This window comes from Macrotis lagotis, chromosome 8 (assembly GCF_037893015.1).
Source record: "Macrotis lagotis isolate mMagLag1 chromosome 8, bilby.v1.9.chrom.fasta, whole genome shotgun sequence".
NCBI lineage: Eukaryota > Metazoa > Chordata > Mammalia > Peramelemorphia > Peramelidae > Macrotis > Macrotis lagotis.
Genome location: NC_133665.1, coordinates 57,482,611 through 57,502,536, shown reverse-complemented (window position 1 = coordinate 57,502,536; position 19,926 = coordinate 57,482,611). Strand labels below are relative to the sequence as shown.

General features: G+C 41.2%; 1 protein-coding gene across 1 annotated transcript in view; it reads right to left on the bottom strand.

Annotated features, from left to right (window-relative positions):
• Positions 1-250: 250 nt before the first annotated feature.
• Positions 251-19,926, bottom strand: part of CACNA1H (calcium voltage-gated channel subunit alpha1 H) — a 446,470-nt gene continuing 426,794 nt past the window's right edge. Inside the window, exons 31-34 of the mRNA XM_074197130.1 lie at positions 19,227-19,568; positions 18,581-18,758; positions 4,934-5,112; positions 251-4,186 (exon numbers count right to left, since the gene is read on the bottom strand). Coding sequence (XP_074053231.1) covers positions 2,990-4,186; positions 4,934-5,112; positions 18,581-18,758; positions 19,227-19,568 — 1,896 coding nt within the window. The 3' untranslated portion in view covers positions 251-2,989. The remainder of the gene's footprint in view (positions 4,187-4,933; positions 5,113-18,580; positions 18,759-19,226; positions 19,569-19,926) is intronic.

Genomic DNA, 19,926 nt, shown 5'->3' with positions numbered 1-19,926 from the left:
TGAGATAATGAATATCAAAATTCCTTACCAAGATAAGGGGTTGAATTCAATTAAACTCAACAAACATTTATTATGCACCTACTTTGAGCAATGTTTTGTATTAGGCATTGATGAAGGTAGATAAAACAGATCTTTTATATAAGGAACTTATAATTTAAGCAAAGGAAGCAAATCTAAGGAAGAAAAAAATCTAAGAAATCTAAGGAAGGAAAAGATATATTTATACATACATGTTCTATCAACCTATCATCTATATAATTATGATTTGAGAGAATGAGATAAATGCAGCAGAGATGACAGGCAAAGTGGTATGACAGTGAGTTGCTGGTAGAGTCACGATACAAGTTCTGGGAAATCCAAGGTTTCAGCACCCCATCCAATTCTCTCAAATGTAATACACGATGCCCCTGGATATTTATTTATCCTGTTTCCCATCATGGGCACTTCCCCTTCCACCAGCTGGATCCAAAAAAATTATCAAAGGCTAGTGAGGAACTGCACATTTGATCTCTTCAAGTGAACTTGGGTCCCAGTTGTGGAAACAGTAGGCTAGCTATTGTCAGTTCCAAGTCTCACTATTGCTTAAATTCTTTGGCCAGCCTGCCCTTCAAAAGCCACATTTTATGGGAGAAGCCAGAGACATGAATAAGCACTCCCAGGATATACCAGGGAAAATTCAGAGATCTGATGAGGATCTTTCTTTACCAAGTAAGCTGACTATCCTGCTTTCTGCTCTCTCCACCTCCTATGTTTAAGCTGTGGGAGTGGATGGGGACAGGGGGACATGACCACAGGATCATTGTTTCAGGATGCTGAAGGAACTTTTCTGGTCTTTTACACTGACTCCATTTTACAGATGAGGAAACTGAGACCCAGAGAAGTAACATTTGAGGTCATGAATGGAAGAGTTAGGATATGAATCTAAGGTTATTTGATTCTAAAGTCATGGACTACCTTTTGTTTTTGTATCCTCGTATTTAACACGGTCTATTTTGTATCTCCAACATTTAACACAGTATTTAAAAGATAGTGTTTTATAAGTGCCTATTGGTTGCCTTTTCTCTATATGGTGTTGCCCACTCTTCCTTATGGTACTCTATAGGTATTTGCTGAGCAAATGAATCAGTGAATGAATGAATGAAAAATTCCACTTTTCTTATATCCAACATGTAAGTTTGGGACAAAGCAAAGAAATGCCATCAGCATTTTTAACTGAGCCTAGGTCTGGGGGTAAACACAAGACATCCCACCCTCTCAACTTAGAAATTCAGACCACACTTCCAGTTTATATAGTTTAATACATGTGAAACAAGATACATTTTTCTCGTTTTGCATAATGAATGCATCAATAACAGACGGTACAAGGTGAATGCATGAATATGAGGCATCTGGGGATTATTGGCAGCTGATGGCTGATTGCAGAGAGTACCATAATGCCAGGTGGATTATCATTGTGTTTGTCATAATTATGATTAGGTTCTTTATCTTTTTTTCTTCTTCATAAAACAACAACTTTCTATTGGTGGAATCATTATATAGAGAGGGCTAGAATGGGAAGTAAGAAATTTCTTCAAGGGACAGAGATACAGCAGGACTAGGGCACACAGGAGCTAAGGTCAACTAGAAGCTTCATAGAGGCCCTAAGCTACCCACCAATGTACACATTTATACACATCTGTGGTCCTTCTAAGGCATCCTCCCTGCCACTATCCCCAATACTGAGGAGAAGAAATACAGTAGGGAGGAGAGATTGTGTAGGGGATTGGGTGAGATGGGGAGAAGTAGAAGAGGAGAATCAACAACATTACCCTTACCCTGCCCTAGTTCTTGAGATAACAGCATCAGTTTAAATGCTTACCAAGAATGGGGTCCAGGATAAGTGTTCAACCTTTCCATCTGGTGCCAATAATTTACTCTGACTGTAGCAAATGAAACATGTTTCTTCAATAATTTAACATTTATTCATTTTGATTCACCCCACCTCCCCTCTACACCTTCTTCAAGGCTCTTGGGTCCAAGAAGCTAAACATTGAGTACATTTTTTCAGATTATTGCGACATTTAACCTGAATTGGTAGGAGGAAAAAAATGTCAAATAAAACACCAAAAGTCATACATACTATGGGAAGATTGCTTGGGGGTGGAGAGTGGATAAGAGGAGTGAAGGATGAAGAAGGGAAGGGATGATGCTATATTATTGCCCTGGTCAGTAGTGGTTTGGTTATCCCCAGAGGGAGGATGTGATGCTTCTCTAAAGTATGAAAGCAAGAGAGATCCGAGGAGAGGAGAGACATACCTCAAAACGTCCTGTGGAAGGTGAAGTTGAAAAGATGACAAGGAGATAATGGTAAGGGTAAAGGAAGGAAGAGAAAATGAAAAAAGAAATTCACTCCCACATTAAACACAAGGAAACACCACTTAGCTGTGGAAGGAGGTTAATGGCCAAAATTTTGGATTATTCTCTATAAAAATATGTGCATTATGAAGACAGATTTTTTTTGTCATTTTCTTTTTTTTATCTCACAAATACATTATTTCTATTTATAGAACTGCTGATATACAGACACTGTACAGCTCACGTCGCCCGGGCACTTTCACGTACTGTGTCATTTCTACACAATAAGGTGCCGTTTAGAGGCAGAAAAAATTAATTTTAAAAAAAAGAACCCAAACCTGAATCAATGTGATTGAGGCTTATGGGGGGCAAAAAAGCGACTTCCCTGTACTGTTTCCAAAAGAAAAAAATGTTTGCATTGCCCTCCCTGCCCCCTGGCTGGGATCGGCTCCAATGGTAGGCCCCACTGCCTGGCCCTCCTGCAAACCTACGGGGTCATAGCCCCGGCCTGGGCCCGGGCCCTGGGCAATCCCAGCTCAGCCCAGCTCTGCCAGAGTGGGGCTGCATTCTTGCCATCCCCTTCTCTCCCCCTCCCCTGCTGGGCATGGACCTAAATCTGAGCATCAAAGCCCTTAGTGACACCCATTCCCCAAAGCTATACTGGTTCATCTATTCGGTCATCTGTAGCAGGTGTTGTGGGGGGTGGTCCTGACTTCTTCATGGGGCTTTTGGGAACAGTGAGGAGGAATTCCTGGCCCTTCTCAGGGGAGTCTCCAGTAGATTTGAAATGCTCTGTTTTTTGGAGTTCCATGGGAGTTGTTGCCCCAATGGGGGAATCTCCCACATCTGGCCGGGTGTTGGCAGGCATGGTCTGGCCACTGTCCAATAAGTGACTACCACTTGGAGAACTTGTATCTGGCAGCTCAAAGGAGAAGTTGGGAACCATTAGGAGCTCAGCCCTGCATTGAGCTGGGACCCGCCACTCCCCTTTGGGGGGCATATCAGCCCCACTTGCTGAACTCTCTCCCTGCTCCAGGGAGTCCCTGTGGGAGGCTGTGGGGGTTGGGGTAACCTCACAAGATGGCGTCCTCCTCCTCAGGGTGGTCGCACTGCTCTCAGACACTGGGGGGCGAGGAGCTGTGGCGCCTTCATCCTCTGCAGGAGGATCTATGGAAATACAAGGGGGACTCATCTTCTTCTTCCTTCGAAACCCTGGGGCAGGTTCAGCCTCAGGTGGGACAGATGACCTGGCCTTTTTCTCCCCAGACTCCTCGTAGATGTTATCCCCGTCACTGATGGATGAGCAGACTTCAACTGAGTGGCGCCGCTGGTCATCCGCCCAGTCAGGTTTGTCCAAGAAGCCCTGAGCATCAACACTATAGAACTTCTTCAGGTCTTTTTCCTGCCCACTGCTTCCCACACGGCCCTCACTAGGGGAAGCAGAGACCTTTCGGACCGGGGAGGTGAAGGTTGAAGCCGAGTGGCTCCTTGCCTCAGTCTGGGGCCTCCATGCCCGAGCTGAGCTGTTGATGTGACTCACCTCCTCATCAGCTGGATCTGAGGTCTCAGGGTCTGTGGTGGGGTCTCCATTATGTCCAGTGGGCCGCTTGGGAATACTTCGCTGGCCAAAGGTGTGCTTACGGGTGCGGACACTGGCAGGGCGGGAGTGTGGGGATGAGATTGGAGAACGAGGTGGTGTTCCTGGCAAGGAGAGAGGACTGAGGCACATCAGGGAGGCCCCCAGGGTGCCTGCTGGGCCCCGCTTTGGCTGAGTTTTCTCACTGGGCTCCCCTGTAAGGTTGTCCCTGGAATCCTCAATCTGGCCTTCAAGGGAATCAGTCTGCAAGGCTTCCTGTAAATCAAACAAAGGATGGAGGGGTAGGTTAGGGGGTATCTTTCTGGATGTGTCTAGAGGAACCAAAAGGAACAACACTTAAGCAAGTTGCTTCCTTCAGTTGGTCTTTGGGGCAGTTACTCCAACTTCAAGCTTGACTACCACTGGGATCTCTCTAGGGATGCTCCAAAAGCTGAAGTCTCCCTGCCTCAGTATCTGACTCAGAATGTGTCAACATTGTAGATGCCAAGGCTCTCCAAGAAAAATCTAAGGGCCTGGGGAGATGCAATAGCAAGCTCTGAGCACCTTATGGTGAGCAGCATGGTCTGGAGAAAGATTCACTCAGAGTCTGAGAGATTTAGAATCTAGAAAAGCAAATTACCCTGGACTGGAGATCATTTGAGGAAGGTATCAGGAAACTTGGGTTCTAGTCCCAGCTCTGCCTCTAATTCACTACTATGCAAATCATAGAATCAAAAGACCTTAGAAACAAAAGAGATTTAAACTGCTTAATCTCTAGGGTCCCAAGCTTCTTCATCTGTCTGATGTGGAAAATTCTTCCTCTGCCTCATTTCCTGCCTCTTTCCATCCCATAACTATTGTAGAGATCAGATGAGATTCTTTATGGAGTGCTAGACCCATAGAAGGAATGTGAATAATTATATAGTTTTTTCCTACAGGAAAGAAAGCAACCCCATCCCAACAACCCCCAACTCTTTGTTCAGGTGTCTGAAGGGAGAGGGAGCATAGCCATTGGCTTCCTACCTGTCTACAGAGCAGCCTACTCAGGCTGGGTGACCTCGGAGTGCTTTGTGAGGACCGTGGAACCTCAGCACTGGCAGAAAGGGAAGGCCCAGATGCAGTTGACAGCAATGCATTTTCCACTGGGACTTGTAGGGCTGAACAGGATTCCACAGGCTGGGAGTGAATAGAAGTAACTGAGCCTAGGAGTGAAGGGGAAAAAAACAATGCCAAAAGCCAGCCTGCACATACAGCAGCAAGGGTGGGTGCTGAAGATGAAAAATGTGAGAAATTAGTATGGATCCAGGGGTAGGGCTGAGACTGGGGCTGGAACGGTGAGTTAGATGGGGTTGGGTTAAATCTAATTTTGGATTTAGGATCAGGGTTTGGAGTCAGGGTTCAGCCTGGGTTTGAGGTTAGGTGAGGAATAAGGATGTGGCTGGGTGTCTGAGCCAAGGCTGAGGGAGAATCAATTAATCAGAGCTAGAGGTTGACTCATCTGATTCTTTGAACAGTGTCCAGTGACCTGTCATTAAGGGATTTTCCATTACCCTTTCCCTGAATATAATTCAGTCAGTTGAAACTAAGAAAAATATACCTACAATTTATGCTAACCTGGAAAGATTTCTTTCTTTATTGCTCTTTTCAGGTTTTGTTTGTAATCAGAACCATACCTTGTGACTTCTAAATGATATTTAAAAATCTCAAATGCATATCTTCTTTGCCCAGACTTCTATGAAACCTTCTGAGGACCAAAGTCTCCTTATTTGTCACTTCTTGGCTTGTGAGTTCCTCAGAAGCAGGACCTGGAGCTACTCCTTCCCTTTTTTCCCAATGGGGAACTCTCCAAGTTTAGGGTTCAGATCTGTTCCTTCTGTTTTTTCCCCCTGTGAACTTCTCAAGTCTGAGTATTGGGTCTTTTTCTCCTTTTTCTCCCCCCCCCCCATTATGAGTTGCCTGAAATTAGGGTTTAGAGTGCCTCTCTCTTTGCTTTTTCATAGCCAGGAATTGGATCTGCAGCTTCTTTGTCTCTCTCATGGCATAGCTGAACACAGAGACAGACATATAGGTATACTGGGATAGGGGTTAGGAAAACACTTGGTAATTATATGAATTTATTGACAAAAGAAGGAACTGCCTTCTTTGTGTGGAAATGCCAGTGGGCAAATATTCTGAGAGTACTAAAAATGCCCTCAGAAATACATATACTCTTTTGGTCTTATATATATTTAGCAAATAAATGGTTTCTCCTGGAAGGAAAAATTGGAGATGAGAAAGGAGTTTGTTCCTGGGAACCTTTCTTGCCTTTAAGGCTATGGTCTTAAATGCTGGAATATGATCAAGGACTCCATGGACTGTGAGATAAGAAATCTATGAGGCCCAAAGGCATGAGTCAGACATGCAAAAATCTATAGACAGAGACCTTCAGATTCTGGTTCAAGGGTGACTTGGGAGTAGGGTGGTCCTTGGAGGGGTCATAGTCTACAAATTTTTACCTATAAACTGTGGATATTTTGAGCTAATGGAACAAAGCATGACTATCTTTTTTTTTTTGGAAATGTTCTCTTTTCTTTCCTCTATCTCAGAAATTCACAAAGTATGGTCCTTAAGATTAAAACTCCCTTCATAATAATACTAAGATAGTTTGATTTTTAATATAACAAACATCAATGGATAAAATCAAAATTAAACAAAAACACTTTGGGTGGATTCCCAATAATTTTTAAGAGTGTAAAGGGATTTAAGATTATAAAGCATTTGAAATTTGCTGCTTTATCTTAATGATGAATCTTCTGATTTTGGTTATGTGAAAATGTGTGGAGGAAACACCTTAACTAGTTGGGGTCTGGTTTGAGGCTGGAAAATTGATAAATCATATGTGGGTAGTCTAACTCATAACATTCAAAAGCAAAAAGAGGTCATTTTTAGTTTGGTCAAGGAGGAGTCTGGGAGATCTGTAAGTCTGAAAAAATATGGAGGGTAGAGAACTTAATTCCTGGTGTTTGAGATTTATTAAGAGAGACTAATAAAATGGGTAGTCACCCAGTTTGTGATGCAAAAATTTCTTTCTATGAACTTTCAGTGATTTGTATCTTTTTATATCTCAATTAATATTTTTTCTTTTGTGAATATACCCTAGAATTGGCACACTGAGTTTTATATGTATGTGTATGTATGTGTGTGTGTGTGTGTGTGTGTGTGTGTGAGAGAGAGAGAGAGAGAGAGAGAGAGAGAGAGAGGAAGAGACAGAGATATGGAGACAGAGAAACAGAAAAAGAGGAAAGAGAGAGAGAGACTGAGACAGAGATAATAAGAGGGTACTAGATTAAACATTACCTGGATTACTGGCTTAACTACAATTGGATACAGTGGCAGTAAAATGATAGCAGGCAATGATAGATCTTTGAATTCATTGAGCCTGGCTAGCTTGATGATTGGTTGATCAGAAGGCTCAGTTGACCTTGAGCCTAAGACTTTTTAGAGATTTTTATTTTTGTCCTAGAAACTCCCATAAAGATGAGCAATTCATCAGCAATAATAGCTTTAAAAAGTTTTCTGAGGGCACTGTTAAGAAACTTGTTCTAAGTGATTCACTAGTATATATTTGGGACAGGATTTGAACTTTGATTAAATCTAACCCTCTAGAAAATTAGACTACAGAGGAATTTAATGGAGTTCTTTGAAGATAGTTTCAAGAAAGTATTATGACAAAACTGATGAAAAAGGAATTACTTTTAGGTTGGGGAAAAAAAGAGTATTCAATGAAAACTTCATTGAAGATATATAGTGCTTGCATTGGGCCTTGAAGGAAGGCAAGATTGTGAGTACTTAAGACAGATGAGAGATGAGAAAATTCAGAGATGGGAAAACAAGAATGAAAACAAGACCTGCAGTCTTCCATTGGCTAGAAGGTAGAAGATGTGATGGTTAGAAGCATGAGCTAAGGTTGGAAAAGTGGGTTCCAGACAGGTTATAGAAGGCCTTGAATGCCAGGATTAAGTGTTTATACTTTATTTGGTAGGCAATGGGGAGATACTGAAGATTTTTAAGAAACCAGAAGGTTGCAATAGAAAGATTACTTATATAGTGTAAATTAGACAAGAGAAACAGGAAAAAGTAGAAATGCTGAGACTCTCAGGGTGCTTACAATAGAAGTGAAAAGAAGGGATGATATGAGAGATTTTGAGGTGATTGATGAGCTCTCTGGGTAGACACAAAAATTTCTTAGATTTCTCTTTTTCTTTAGGGTCATTTGCATGATTGACCTCTCTTTCTTGAACATCTTATCTCTCTTGAGTCAGCTTTCCTCTTAATAATTTTAGGCTAGGATCCTATCTATCCTTTCAATGAACTTTTTGAATTCCATTTTCCCAAAGACCAAGGTACATATCAGACTGTCCTAGAAATCTGATTATCATGAACTAAGATGTCAAGGACACTTTATCCTAAGACTTTTACTTTTACTTCCCCAACTAGTTTTTCCTTATTGGTCAGAACCAAGTCAAGAATAGCAGTTCTTCTTATCACATCCTCCAGCTTCTGGAGGATAAAGGTATCAGCAAAGCAAGACAAAGATTTCTCAGCTCTTCTGATAGTGGCAAAAAGGGATCTGAAACAAATTTCTCATACTGTTAAAATCCTTTATCAAAACCCTATCTTGACTCTGTTCCAGTTTGTTATCTGCACTGGAACCTCATTATCTGTTTCCTCCATCTGCCCAGACAGTACATTTTCACTGTCATTGATTTCATCTTTTTTTTCCTCAGATGCTACCATTCAACCCATAAAACTTCTGTTTCATGGATTACCATATTCTTATATTGTTGTTCTCTGCTAACTTCATACCTATTCCCCATAGGTTGTACTTCTGCATTAATGTCACTATACCTGTGAAATATCACCTTGACATCTCAGGCATCTTTGCTCATTGATGAATTTAGTCTAGGGGCTTTCATTTTGGGGTCAGGTCTTCAATTTTCTCCTGTATTTGTTTCTGAGTCTCCTGGACTTTTTCATCATGCTCCCATACTACATTTCCCCTCTATCCTATATCCTGCTTTGTTTCCCCCATTAGACTGTAAGCTTCTCAAAGGCAGGAACAGTTTTTCTTTTTTACTTGCATTTGTAACTTCAGTGCCTAGCATAATGCCTAATACATAGGAGCTTTATAAATGCTTTTTGTCTTATTGCTTTACTGTATATATATGCCTTACTCTGTATTTAGATGTCTTTCTGTGTTATAAAAATGGCTTTGGATTCTGGAAGCCTATGTCCATGGAATAAAACTCCCTCAAGCTTGAAAAGAGTTCAAGTATGGGCCCAGATATTGAGAGCATACCTGTCTTCTGAGGAGTAGCCTAGCTAAATTTACCAGATGAATGACTTCCAGGTGATGGAGTTTTCTGGCTACAGTGACTGATGAAAGGCTAAGAAGTAGATACATGGATTAAATCCCAGATCCTTGCTTAAAGGATCATAGATGGAAGGTATCTTAGAAAACAAGTACAACTTCTTAATTTTTATAAATGAGGAAACTGAAGCCCAGAAATGTAGTTGCCTAAAATCACATAGGTATAGAAAGTTATACTGCTCTCTTTGTTGCCATTCTACTTCTTTTACACAAGGCATACCTGTCCTATTATATTACTTGTACTATATCAAGTATTCATACCTATGAACTAATTTTTGCTTCCTCACATCCAGAACTTTAGTATCTCCCCCCGCCCCATTCACTCTGGCTATTACTGTATAAGCATTTGAACTACCGAGAATCATTTCAACCTTTCTTCCTCATTATTGTTTCCTAGGCAGCTATTGTTGAGTTGTTCTAGTCATGTCCTATTCTCTGTGACCCTATTGGGTTTTCTTGGCAAAGATACTAGAGTGGTTTTCCATTTCCTTCTCTAGATCATTTTATAGATGAGAAACTGAGGCAAACAGGGTAAAGTTTCTTGCCCAAGGTCACATAGCTAGTATGTGTCTGAGGTTAAATTTGAATTCAGATCTTCCTTACTCTAAGACTGGCACTCTATCCACTGTGCCACCTAGCTGTCCTCATACCTGTGCAGCTACATTGCTATTATTTTTTCTATGAGAGCAAGTGTAATAAGGTAGAATAATAATGGCTAGAATTTTTATGGTGCTTTACAAATATCTCATTTTATGCTAACAACATTTTATGCTAATAACATGCTGTTATTATCCTCATTACACAGATAAGGAAACTTAGGTAGGTAGAGGTTGAGTGACCCTTGTAACAGAAATACAATCCTTTTATAACTCCCTAACTTACTCACTATCCCACTTCTACAGAGGTGTTTTCCCCCCAAAACTAACTTTCCTTTTTCAACTTCCTATGGTTCTTTCTCACATCATAATCTTAGCTCAGAACCTTGCCTCATTTCATTAGAAAACTTGAGACCATTTGTAGATAGTTTCTACTTCTCCTTTCATCCTCATTGCACCTCATTCAGATCAGCTACTACTTTCTTTTTCTCACATGAAGAGGTAATCCTTCTTGCCAAGGCAATCTCCTCTACATAAACAAGAGATTCAATTCTATCTCATATTTTGCAGAAAAATTGCTCCTTCAATTATTCTGTCTCTCTCTCTCTCATCTTCAATTCTGTCTATTGACTTTTTCTCTATAGCTTACCAACATTCTCATGTCTTCCCCATCCTCTTCTAAACTCTGTATATTGGCTTCCAACTTCATTCAAAAGAACTCTCTTCAGAGAGAGTTACCAATGAAATTCCCTTTTGAGATGTTGATAGGTGCATCACTCTCTTAATGCATTTTCTTGACCTATTCTCCTTTCTTTCCAATAATGCTTCCAACTTCCTTTCCATGCATAAGTAGCCCAATGGTGAGAGTGACATTTAATCTACCTTCAGTCACACTGGTGTCCATGTTGAGCAGTGGAGATTTTGTAAAGTGGTAAAGTCTTTGGTCACTGGTGAAAGTGGAAGCCAAAAACTTTGGATGTAAAGCGAGTAAAAGGAAAAGGGGAGAGTAGGAAAGAGAGAGGTGGGAGACCAGGGTATAATAAGGTTGGATAGGAGGGTGAATGGGACACTCATGGTTGGTGGAGGAGAAAGGAGAGGGTGAAAGAGTAATGGGGAAGGGCAACCCTTGGGCGGGAGGAGGGGGAAGGTTTCAGGCTGTGGCTGCTCAGTCTGCTGCTTCCACTGATCTGGACTCTAGCCAGCTGTTGAGGTGATCTTCCTTCAGCACTAGCCTGACTGTATCAGCCCCTTAGTCAATAAAATCCAGTGGTTCCCTGTTAGTTCTAGGATCAAATATGTGATCCTCTTGTTCCGTTTTTAAAACCCTTTATAACCCTGCCCCATTCCAGTCTCTGGTCTTTTCACAAGCTATCCTCCATGTCTAGATCTGTTTCTTCATCTCCACCACCTGTCCTCTTTGACTTCTTTCAAGTATCAACTAAGCTTCTATCTCTCACCGTTTCTACTCTTCCTTAATCCTAGTGCCTTCTCTCTAAAATTATCTCCAATCTATCCAGTACGTATCTTGTTTTGTCTATAGTTGTTTGCAGGCTGTGTCCTCCTTGATTTCAGGGACCACTCCCCCATAATGCCTGGAACCTAATAGGCATTTACTAAATACTGATGTGATTCCAAAGGAAGCTCATTTCTTTCTTGGAGAGCTCTTATTATAAGGAAGTTTCTCTGTAATCAAACCTAAATCTATCTTTTTGCAATTTCTATAAACTAGTTCCAATTTTGTTCTCTGAGACCAAGCTTTCATGTGAGAAAAGCCTGCAAATATTGGAAGTCTGCTCTCATGACCTCCTCCTCTCTTCATTCCCTACCCTTTCTTCTCCAGGATAAACAATATTGTTTCTCCTACAGTACTCTTTTAAGGTTTTTCATCATTCTTGTTGCCTTTTTCTGGAAAGACACTCTAGAAAACCCATGTCTTCCCTAAAATGTGGCATCTGGGATATTTCAGATGATGTCTGGCTGGAGCAAAATACAGTAAGACTATATAATGGTGCCCCCTCCCAATCCTAGAAATAGCAACTCAATGGAAACTAAAGTGACTTTTGGGCTTCCATATCTGGTGACCAAGCATGTGGTCCACTGAAACCTCCAGATCTCTTTCAAATGAACTGTTTTCTAATCGTGCTTTCCCCATTTTGTTCTTAGGAAATGTTTTCTGAACCCTAAAGTCTGATTTTATATTGATCCCTATGAAGTGTCAACTTGTTTTTATTTTAGACCAATGTTACCAGTCTAAGATTTGTTGAATTTGACTCTCTTGTTTCACATGGTAACTATTTTGTACATGGGATAATTTGACAAGCATGAGCATGCTTCCTTTATCTAACTCAATGATAAAATAATAAGCATCACAAGGCAATATTCAAAGAACACTCTGATACCTCTTCACAAGCTGTCATTAAGCCATTAATGACTTCTACTCTTTGGTTCTGGGTATTTAACTAATTTTGAATCTTCTAAATCTCTTCTAAACAATAGGATGAAAGGTTCTACCAAATACTTTAAGGAAAGTGAGATAGACTCTGTTTATGACTCTACTTCGATCTTTTTCAGTAATTCTGATTTCCAAACCATCCCCCCCTTATAAAAAATGATGTTATTCACTTGTGAACTTGTCTTGCCATGATGACTTTTGTGATTGCTTCCTTTTTTAAGGTATTCAGAAACCTTTATTTCTGATGTATTCTGATACTCAGAGATGTTTTATCTCTTTATTAAATTTTATGGAATATTGTCTGGAATTAAAGTTAAACTCAGTGACTAGAGATGGTAGACTTGATTGTTTTTCCTCTGAAAATTAGGACATTTATTCTTCTCAGTCTTGTGGCATGCCTTCTATGTTGTGTGATCTTTCAAACATCAGACGGGGGCTTGTCAAGGCAGGGTCACCAGTACTTTTAGTATCCTGTGATAGAGTTGAACTGGATTCAACTGCTTTATTGCGTAAAGATTTCTATTTTGTCCAACATGTTACCTATAATTTATGCATTTGGATCTGAATATCTCAGGCCATAGATTTTAGTATAGCTTTCTTTTTTGGATTGTGTGTTGGTTGTGAGCTTCTGAGTTCATTTTCTTTATAGCAAAATTCTATATTTTCTAGCTTGCTGGATGTATATGTTTTTTAATATAATTTATATGTATCTAGATAAATATACATATGCTTGTATATAAGTTTAATTAATGATATAGACAATTTAATTATTTTCATCATATGTACATAAATACATGTGTATATAAATGTCAAGAATGACATAGAATATGAGAAAGGAGAGGAAGAAGGAGAATTTTCTCGTTTAATCTTTGCTTTTCAGTTTAAGGCCCTTTTGATTATATCTATAAAGCTTAGGGTGAATCCTTTTTTTTAAACCAATCTCTTATTATGTTTTCTCTACTCCTGGTCATTTATATCTTTTAGTCCAAAATTCAGAAAACTAAATCCTATACTTCCTAAGGTCAATTTCACAGGCTCCCAATATAAGGGGCACTTCCTAAAAATTCTCAGAATCTTGGAATCTCAGAAGTGACTTTTGAGAAAAGCCTTAAGTCCTTTATATTGCTCTAACTGTTCAGTGTTTTACCTTCCCTACTTCATAGCACATCTTCTACTCACCAATCTCTTGACACTACATCATCTTCTTAACTAATTCTTTAGCTTCTCAAATGAAATCCTTGTATTAAATTGGCAACAGTGATGAACACTGCACCTATGCCCCTAAGTTCTTCAGTTTCTTACATAAGACTTCATAACTAGCACCAATGCTTCTTTGATTCCCTCTGTGTCTGTGTGTTTATATATATATATATATATATAGGTCCATCAAGCTAATCACAAGAAGGGTGTAGTCATCATTAGATCTGAAAGATCTGGGGGGTGGATGGGTGTATATATTCCAGGAGACAGTTGATTACTCTGTTGCTACAGTTAGGTGGACAAATAGTTGCCTTGCTATTCCTTATCATGAAATCTATTTCTTCTTCCTTTATTCTCTTTTTAGATGCCTTTCTACATGATCACTAGCACTCATAGAGCCATATGATTATTCCTTGGATGATCTGCTTCCTGCTCAGAGGGTTCAGTTTTCTCCAGTTTGTGTTATACCCATTATTTTTATTGCTGTTGTTTGGTTGTTTCAGTCATGTCTGACTCATTTCATGACCTCATTTGAGTTTTTCTTGGCAAAGAAACTGGAGTGGTTTGCCATTTCCTTCTATAGATTATTTTACAGATGAGGGAACTGAGGCAAACAAGGTAAATCCACTTGCCTAGGGTCACATAGCTAATAAATTTCAGATTTGAATTCAGGAAGACGAGTCTTCCTGATTCTGGGATCATCATGCTATCCATAAGTGTCCTCTAGCTGGTCAAAATACAGAGAATAATTACTGTTGCTGCATTTTGTGTGAGGTTTGAGGTTTGCAGAACTTTCCCCCCCAAGTCCATCTGTTAAGTGAGTGTGTGTGTGTGTGTGTGTGTGTGTGTGTGTGTTTTCAGTTGTTTCCAACTCTCCATGACCCACTGAGGTTTTCTTGGCAAAGAAGAGTTTGCCATTTCCTTCTCCAGCTCATTTTACAGATGAGGAAACAGAGGCAAACCAGGCTAAGTGCATTGTCCTGGGTCATACAGCTGGTAAGGACCTGAGGTTGGATTTGCACTAATTAAGATGAGGCACTCTTTCCACTGCTTTCAAGTTAGGTCAGCACCATCTCTTCAATTTACCTTAGAGAATTGCCTAGGGCACTTAGAAAGTAACTTGCTCAGGATCACACTGTCTGTTTTTATCAGAGGCAGGACTTGAATCCTGAACTTCCTGTTCTTTTTTTTTAAATAAAAAGATGAATTATAAAGTCATGCATGTGAGATAAGAAGAAAAATCCAATTTTCCAAGAATAAGAAGGAAGCATGGCTATTTAGCAGTTAATTCTCCTTGAAAAATGGAAAATGGAAGAGAAGCAATATAGCCTCTTTCTGCCTTCTTTCGAGTCTATCTATCATCACATTATCCACCCTGATCAGCATTACTATCTCTTGATCCTATTTTCCCCAATATAACCAAAGAAATAAACTTCCCTTTTTACCTGGAGATTTTAACTCATTCCCCATATTCTTTTGTCTTTTCTTCAATTGTCTCTAGTTATAAAAACACCACTCTTGCTTTTGCCCTGGACACCATAAACCCAGATGTGCTTTTTAACCTCTCCTTGGAAATATTCCTCATTCCCCCATATAATCCTGCTATAGTAGCTATTAGATAAAGGCCATTAAGTTTGTAAGTCATGCCCTGGAATCATGTCTTGAGAAGGACTTCAAAGCTCTACTTTGGTCATTTGAAAGTCAGCATTTGGTTCCCTTTCCAGGAATAGTTGGTCACCAGCTACCACACATTACCTCTGCTTCCTGGCCACATGTTGCTGATATTGGGGCACTTCCCAAAAATTTTGTGAAATCTTAAAAGGGCTTTCTCCTTGGAGGATACAGAATCACTTAATGAGAAAAGCCTCAAACCTATTATATTGCTCCAGCTGTTCAACAGTACTTTTGACCTCCCTACTTCATAGCATATCTTCTACTCACCATTCTCGTGATGCTACAAAATATAACTACATGACTGGGAGGAACCAAAAGGGAACAGAGGAGGAATTTGGCTCTTTTGAGTGTTAAGGAATTAACTGTCTTTATCAAGGGGCTTCTTCTCAGAGGGACTCCCAAATGTTTTGAAACCAAGGAGATTCTTTCTTTGGAAGGAAGTCCCAAGAGGCTGTGCATGGGTGGACACATGGATTGGACATCCCTGGGACAAGAGGTTACATAGGACTGCTAAGAAGGAGGGAGGATAAAAGATAGATACAGAAAAGAGAGAAGAGAAAAGAGGGAGAGGGAGAGAGAGAGAGACAGAGGAAGAGGAAGAAGAAAAAGCAGCAGCAGCAGCAGCAGCAGCAGCAGCAGCAGCAGCAGCAGCAGCAGCAGAAGAAGAAGAAGAAGAAGAAGAAGAAGAAGAAGAAGAAGAAGAAGAAGAAATGGAAGGGAGAAGAGGGAGTCAGAGAGAGACAGAGAAGAAGAAGAAGAAGAAGAGAAGAGGAGAGAAGAGAAGAGGAGAGAGAGAGAGAGAGAGAGAGAGAGAGAGAGAGAGAGAGAGAGAGAGAGAGAGAGAGAGAATTCAGTATGAAGGCACAACTGCTACAATGGAGAGCATAAGACATAAGGAGGAGAGGCAGGAAGAGAGGCTCCTATGAGCTGGAGATGTCAAATACACAATTCCTGAGACAGATTAAAATATAATTGGGAAAAATGTAACAAAAGAAATAAAAATACAAAAGAACATAGATAATGTTAACATGTGGTTTTCTAAATCAATATGTAGCAGTAGGTCCTTATGACTCCTTGGGTGGCCCTATTTCTAATAGGGTTCAACCCCTTTATTGTAGGCTCCATACCTCAAACAGCCTTATGGAGAGATTCCACCAGCAAACAGTGAGACAATGCCCTTCTGACAACCAGTGAAAGATCCCAGCTCAAAGGTCTGCCATCCCCTCAGTAAATCAGAAATGGTCACAAATCCAGGTATTCTATTCACATACTTCCACAACTTCACAGCCATTCAACTCTGAAGTCATGACTCCCTCTCTCATTTGGGGGCTACTGCCTTCTTTTGAGCCTTAACTTAATCACACAAAACTGTCAGGAGCCTTTCCCCAGAGAACCAAACTTGAGAATCAGAAATCACTGGGGTTACAGAGACTGGAGGGTACATACCTATGTTCTGTTCCTGCTAGGCTGAGAATGTAAGGGAAGAATTGTGTGTTTGTACACATGCATGTTCACATGTGGGAAAGATGTTAGCATCTGCAATAATGTACTTCCCTCCCCCAGCTTCTACAACCTCAGGAAATTGGGGCATTCATTCCCAATGGACTCATGGCATGGAAATTGCAGGGCAGTCTTGGTTTAATTTTTCCTGTTTTTTTATATTTAAGGCAAAGGGGTTAAGTGACTTGCCCAAGGTCACACCACTAGGCAATTATTTAGTGTCTGAGGCCAGATTTGAACTTAGGTACTCCTGACTCCAGGGCTGGTGCTCTATACACTGCATCCACCTAGCTGTCCCTTAGTCTTGCTGTTTGCATGGAAGATTTAACTATTCTGGCTTGCATGGATTCATGGGGCATGCAGCAATTCAGTAGGGTTGTTTTGATGTGCCATCTATCAGATCTCCTCTCCACCAATGACTTTGTTCTCTCATGCTATAGACATATAGTCAGCCTTGCCTAAAAACTCTTGCTTTTCCCTCCCATCTCTGTCATTTCTTTCTCTCTTTCCAATGTCTCCAGAGCTCCTTTTGAATGTTCCCTTTGGAGAGACATCTCCATGCTGTGTAATTATCCACACTTCCCTCAGATAGGAAGTTCAAGACCCCCTCTTCACTGAACACTGATTACAGCTGGCACATCCATGCCCAATGACTTCCTTTGAAGGGAAAGGGAGGAGTGGTAGTAAAGCAGATCTCTAGATGTGTTAGTTCACCTGAGAGATCATTCAAGAACACTTACTTCAAAGAGCAAATCTCTCTGGTTTCAAATCATTGAAAGAACTTGATTGTTCTCTGGGAAGGAATCCTTGACAGTTTTCCATGAACAATCTGTGTCTCGAGTCATGTCATAGCCCCTTTATACAAGAAAAGGAACCTTGACTTTATAACTGAATGACTGTGCCATTGTTGGGAGTGTGTGAGTAGAACACCTATACTCATGACCATTCTTGATTGTTTGAGGGGGTGACAGAACTTTTTCAATAGACTGATAAACTCAACTCCCTTGCTTTAGTTGAGGTTTAGTTGGAGTCTGGAGGTGACTGTGAGATAACCTGGACACTAGCCCTCCCTTCATCCCCATCCTTCCCCCCAACTCAATAGGGCATAATGGGGAATAATGTTTTGGGAATCAGCAAATACCAATATTTTACTGCTAAGATATGGGATTCTGAGTTTGGAACCCTTCATATGTTTCCTCCAGAGTGCTGTATCCTAGCTGTAGCAGGTCCTTCTCAGCACTGGCACAGAAACACCCATGTTTTTATCACTGGGGAGTTCAACCCATTCTCTCATCTGTTGACCTTTCCTGATATGGTAGAAAGGGCTCTTAACTCATGGGAGTTCAGAGACCTGGGAGTCAGCTCTGCCACTGAGTTTTCCCTCTAAAGTTAGAACTGCCTACCTCCTTTCCAAGACTATGGCACAAAGATGCAAAGGTGTTTTTTAAACTGGAAAGCCCTGAGACTAGTGAGGGACTTGGGAACAAACTTGTGCTATATAGGAGAACCTTAAAGGTGATCTAATCATGTTTCCTCATTTTTTTACATGGGGAAAACTGAAATCCAACGAAAGGATGAGACTTGACTAGTCTCACATTTAGCTGATTAGACCTTTGCATGTCAAATGTGGCTCTCTCTCTCTCTCTCTCATTCCCTCCCATTTTCCTTTTTCTCCTGATTTGACAGACTTTGGGTCTATCTCTTTCCATTCCAACAAGGCCAATGAGTAGCTTCATTTATCAGTCTCTTCTTGATCTACTTGGTGGGGGGAAGGGTTGTTGCTGGTAGTGTGGTGGGAGATACAGGTGAGACATTGGAGTCAGCTCCCTCCTCCATACCTGTTGGGGCTTTTGCTGCATATGTCTCCATCTCCACCTCCTGCAGGGTATGTGGGGCTGTGGCTGGCACCACGGGCCGGAACATGTAGCTGTCATTGGGTAGGGAGTGCATCCTAGACACAGCAACCTTGTGCACCACAAGGAGGTTTCTAGACTCCTTGGAAGAGGCAGCACCTTCCTGTAATGATGCAAGACAGTGGATCCCAAGTCATCTCAAGCCTACACCCTGGGCTTTTCCTCTCCAGCTCTAAACTCAGGGTCTAGGCCTGTGGAGTCCCATGAAGGCCCATGGCATCTTCCAAATGTCCTGAGATGTGGGTCTGGGCCTCATCAGAAGCAGACTTAGTTCTGTAGCAGGAGAGCTTAACCTTTTTATGTGTTCTGGACTCCTTTAGCAGGAAGCCAATAGAATAATCTTTTTTTTTTTTTGGTAGAATAATGTTTTTAAATGCATAATCCAAAATATGTAGGATTACAAGGGAAACCAATTATATTTAAATAAAGAAATAATTTTTTCCTTAACCCCCAGGTTAAGAACTCTTAGTTCCAAGATTTAATATGAAGGTGCAGGGAATGGTTCCCTCCCCAGAAATAAGTTTGACTATACTGATCTGAAGAAGCAGGGAGGTGGCCGATATATGCTTACCAGGGCTTGCTGCTTTGTGGACAGGGTGGACTCAGGGCTGCCAGTCTGGTGGCTCCCTATGGGTGGCCGACTGTCTGGGCCAGGAGGGGGCCCTGGGCCCCGGGCCACAGTGATAGGAACCGTGCTGCTCTGAGCCATCTCTAGCTCAATCTCAGCATCCATCTCTGCATCTTCCCGAGCTTCCTTGTTGCTTTCCTCCAGATGCTTCATCAGCACAGCCACCACCACATTGACCAGTACAAACTGGGCAACCAGGACGAAGGTGACGAAGTAGACGGGTGAGATGATGGGCAGGTAACTCAGGCAGTGCTTGTCCTCACGGGCACATTCCCGTAGTGTGTCCTGACCACAGAGACAAGCCTGGGATGGCACCCAAGCCATCCTTTCCCTGCCCTGCTGGTCTGCTTTTCCAGGCCAGACTTGTCTAGACTATGGCAAGGACATCCCAGGTTCCACTGGTCCTGGAGACCCATTTATCTTAATTACCCAAGGATCCTGGGAAGCTGGAGCTAAAGGATGAAGCTAGATGAATCTTGCCTTAGATTGAAAGCCCTTCATTCACTGCTCTCCAAATAACTATCCAAACTTATCTTTCCCTTCTCCCTAATATTAATCCACCCTTTCATTCAGCTAAGGTGGGTTCCCTATTGTCATTCCCACAGACTCCAGTGCTCATTCTCCTTTCCTTTCCTCATGCTAC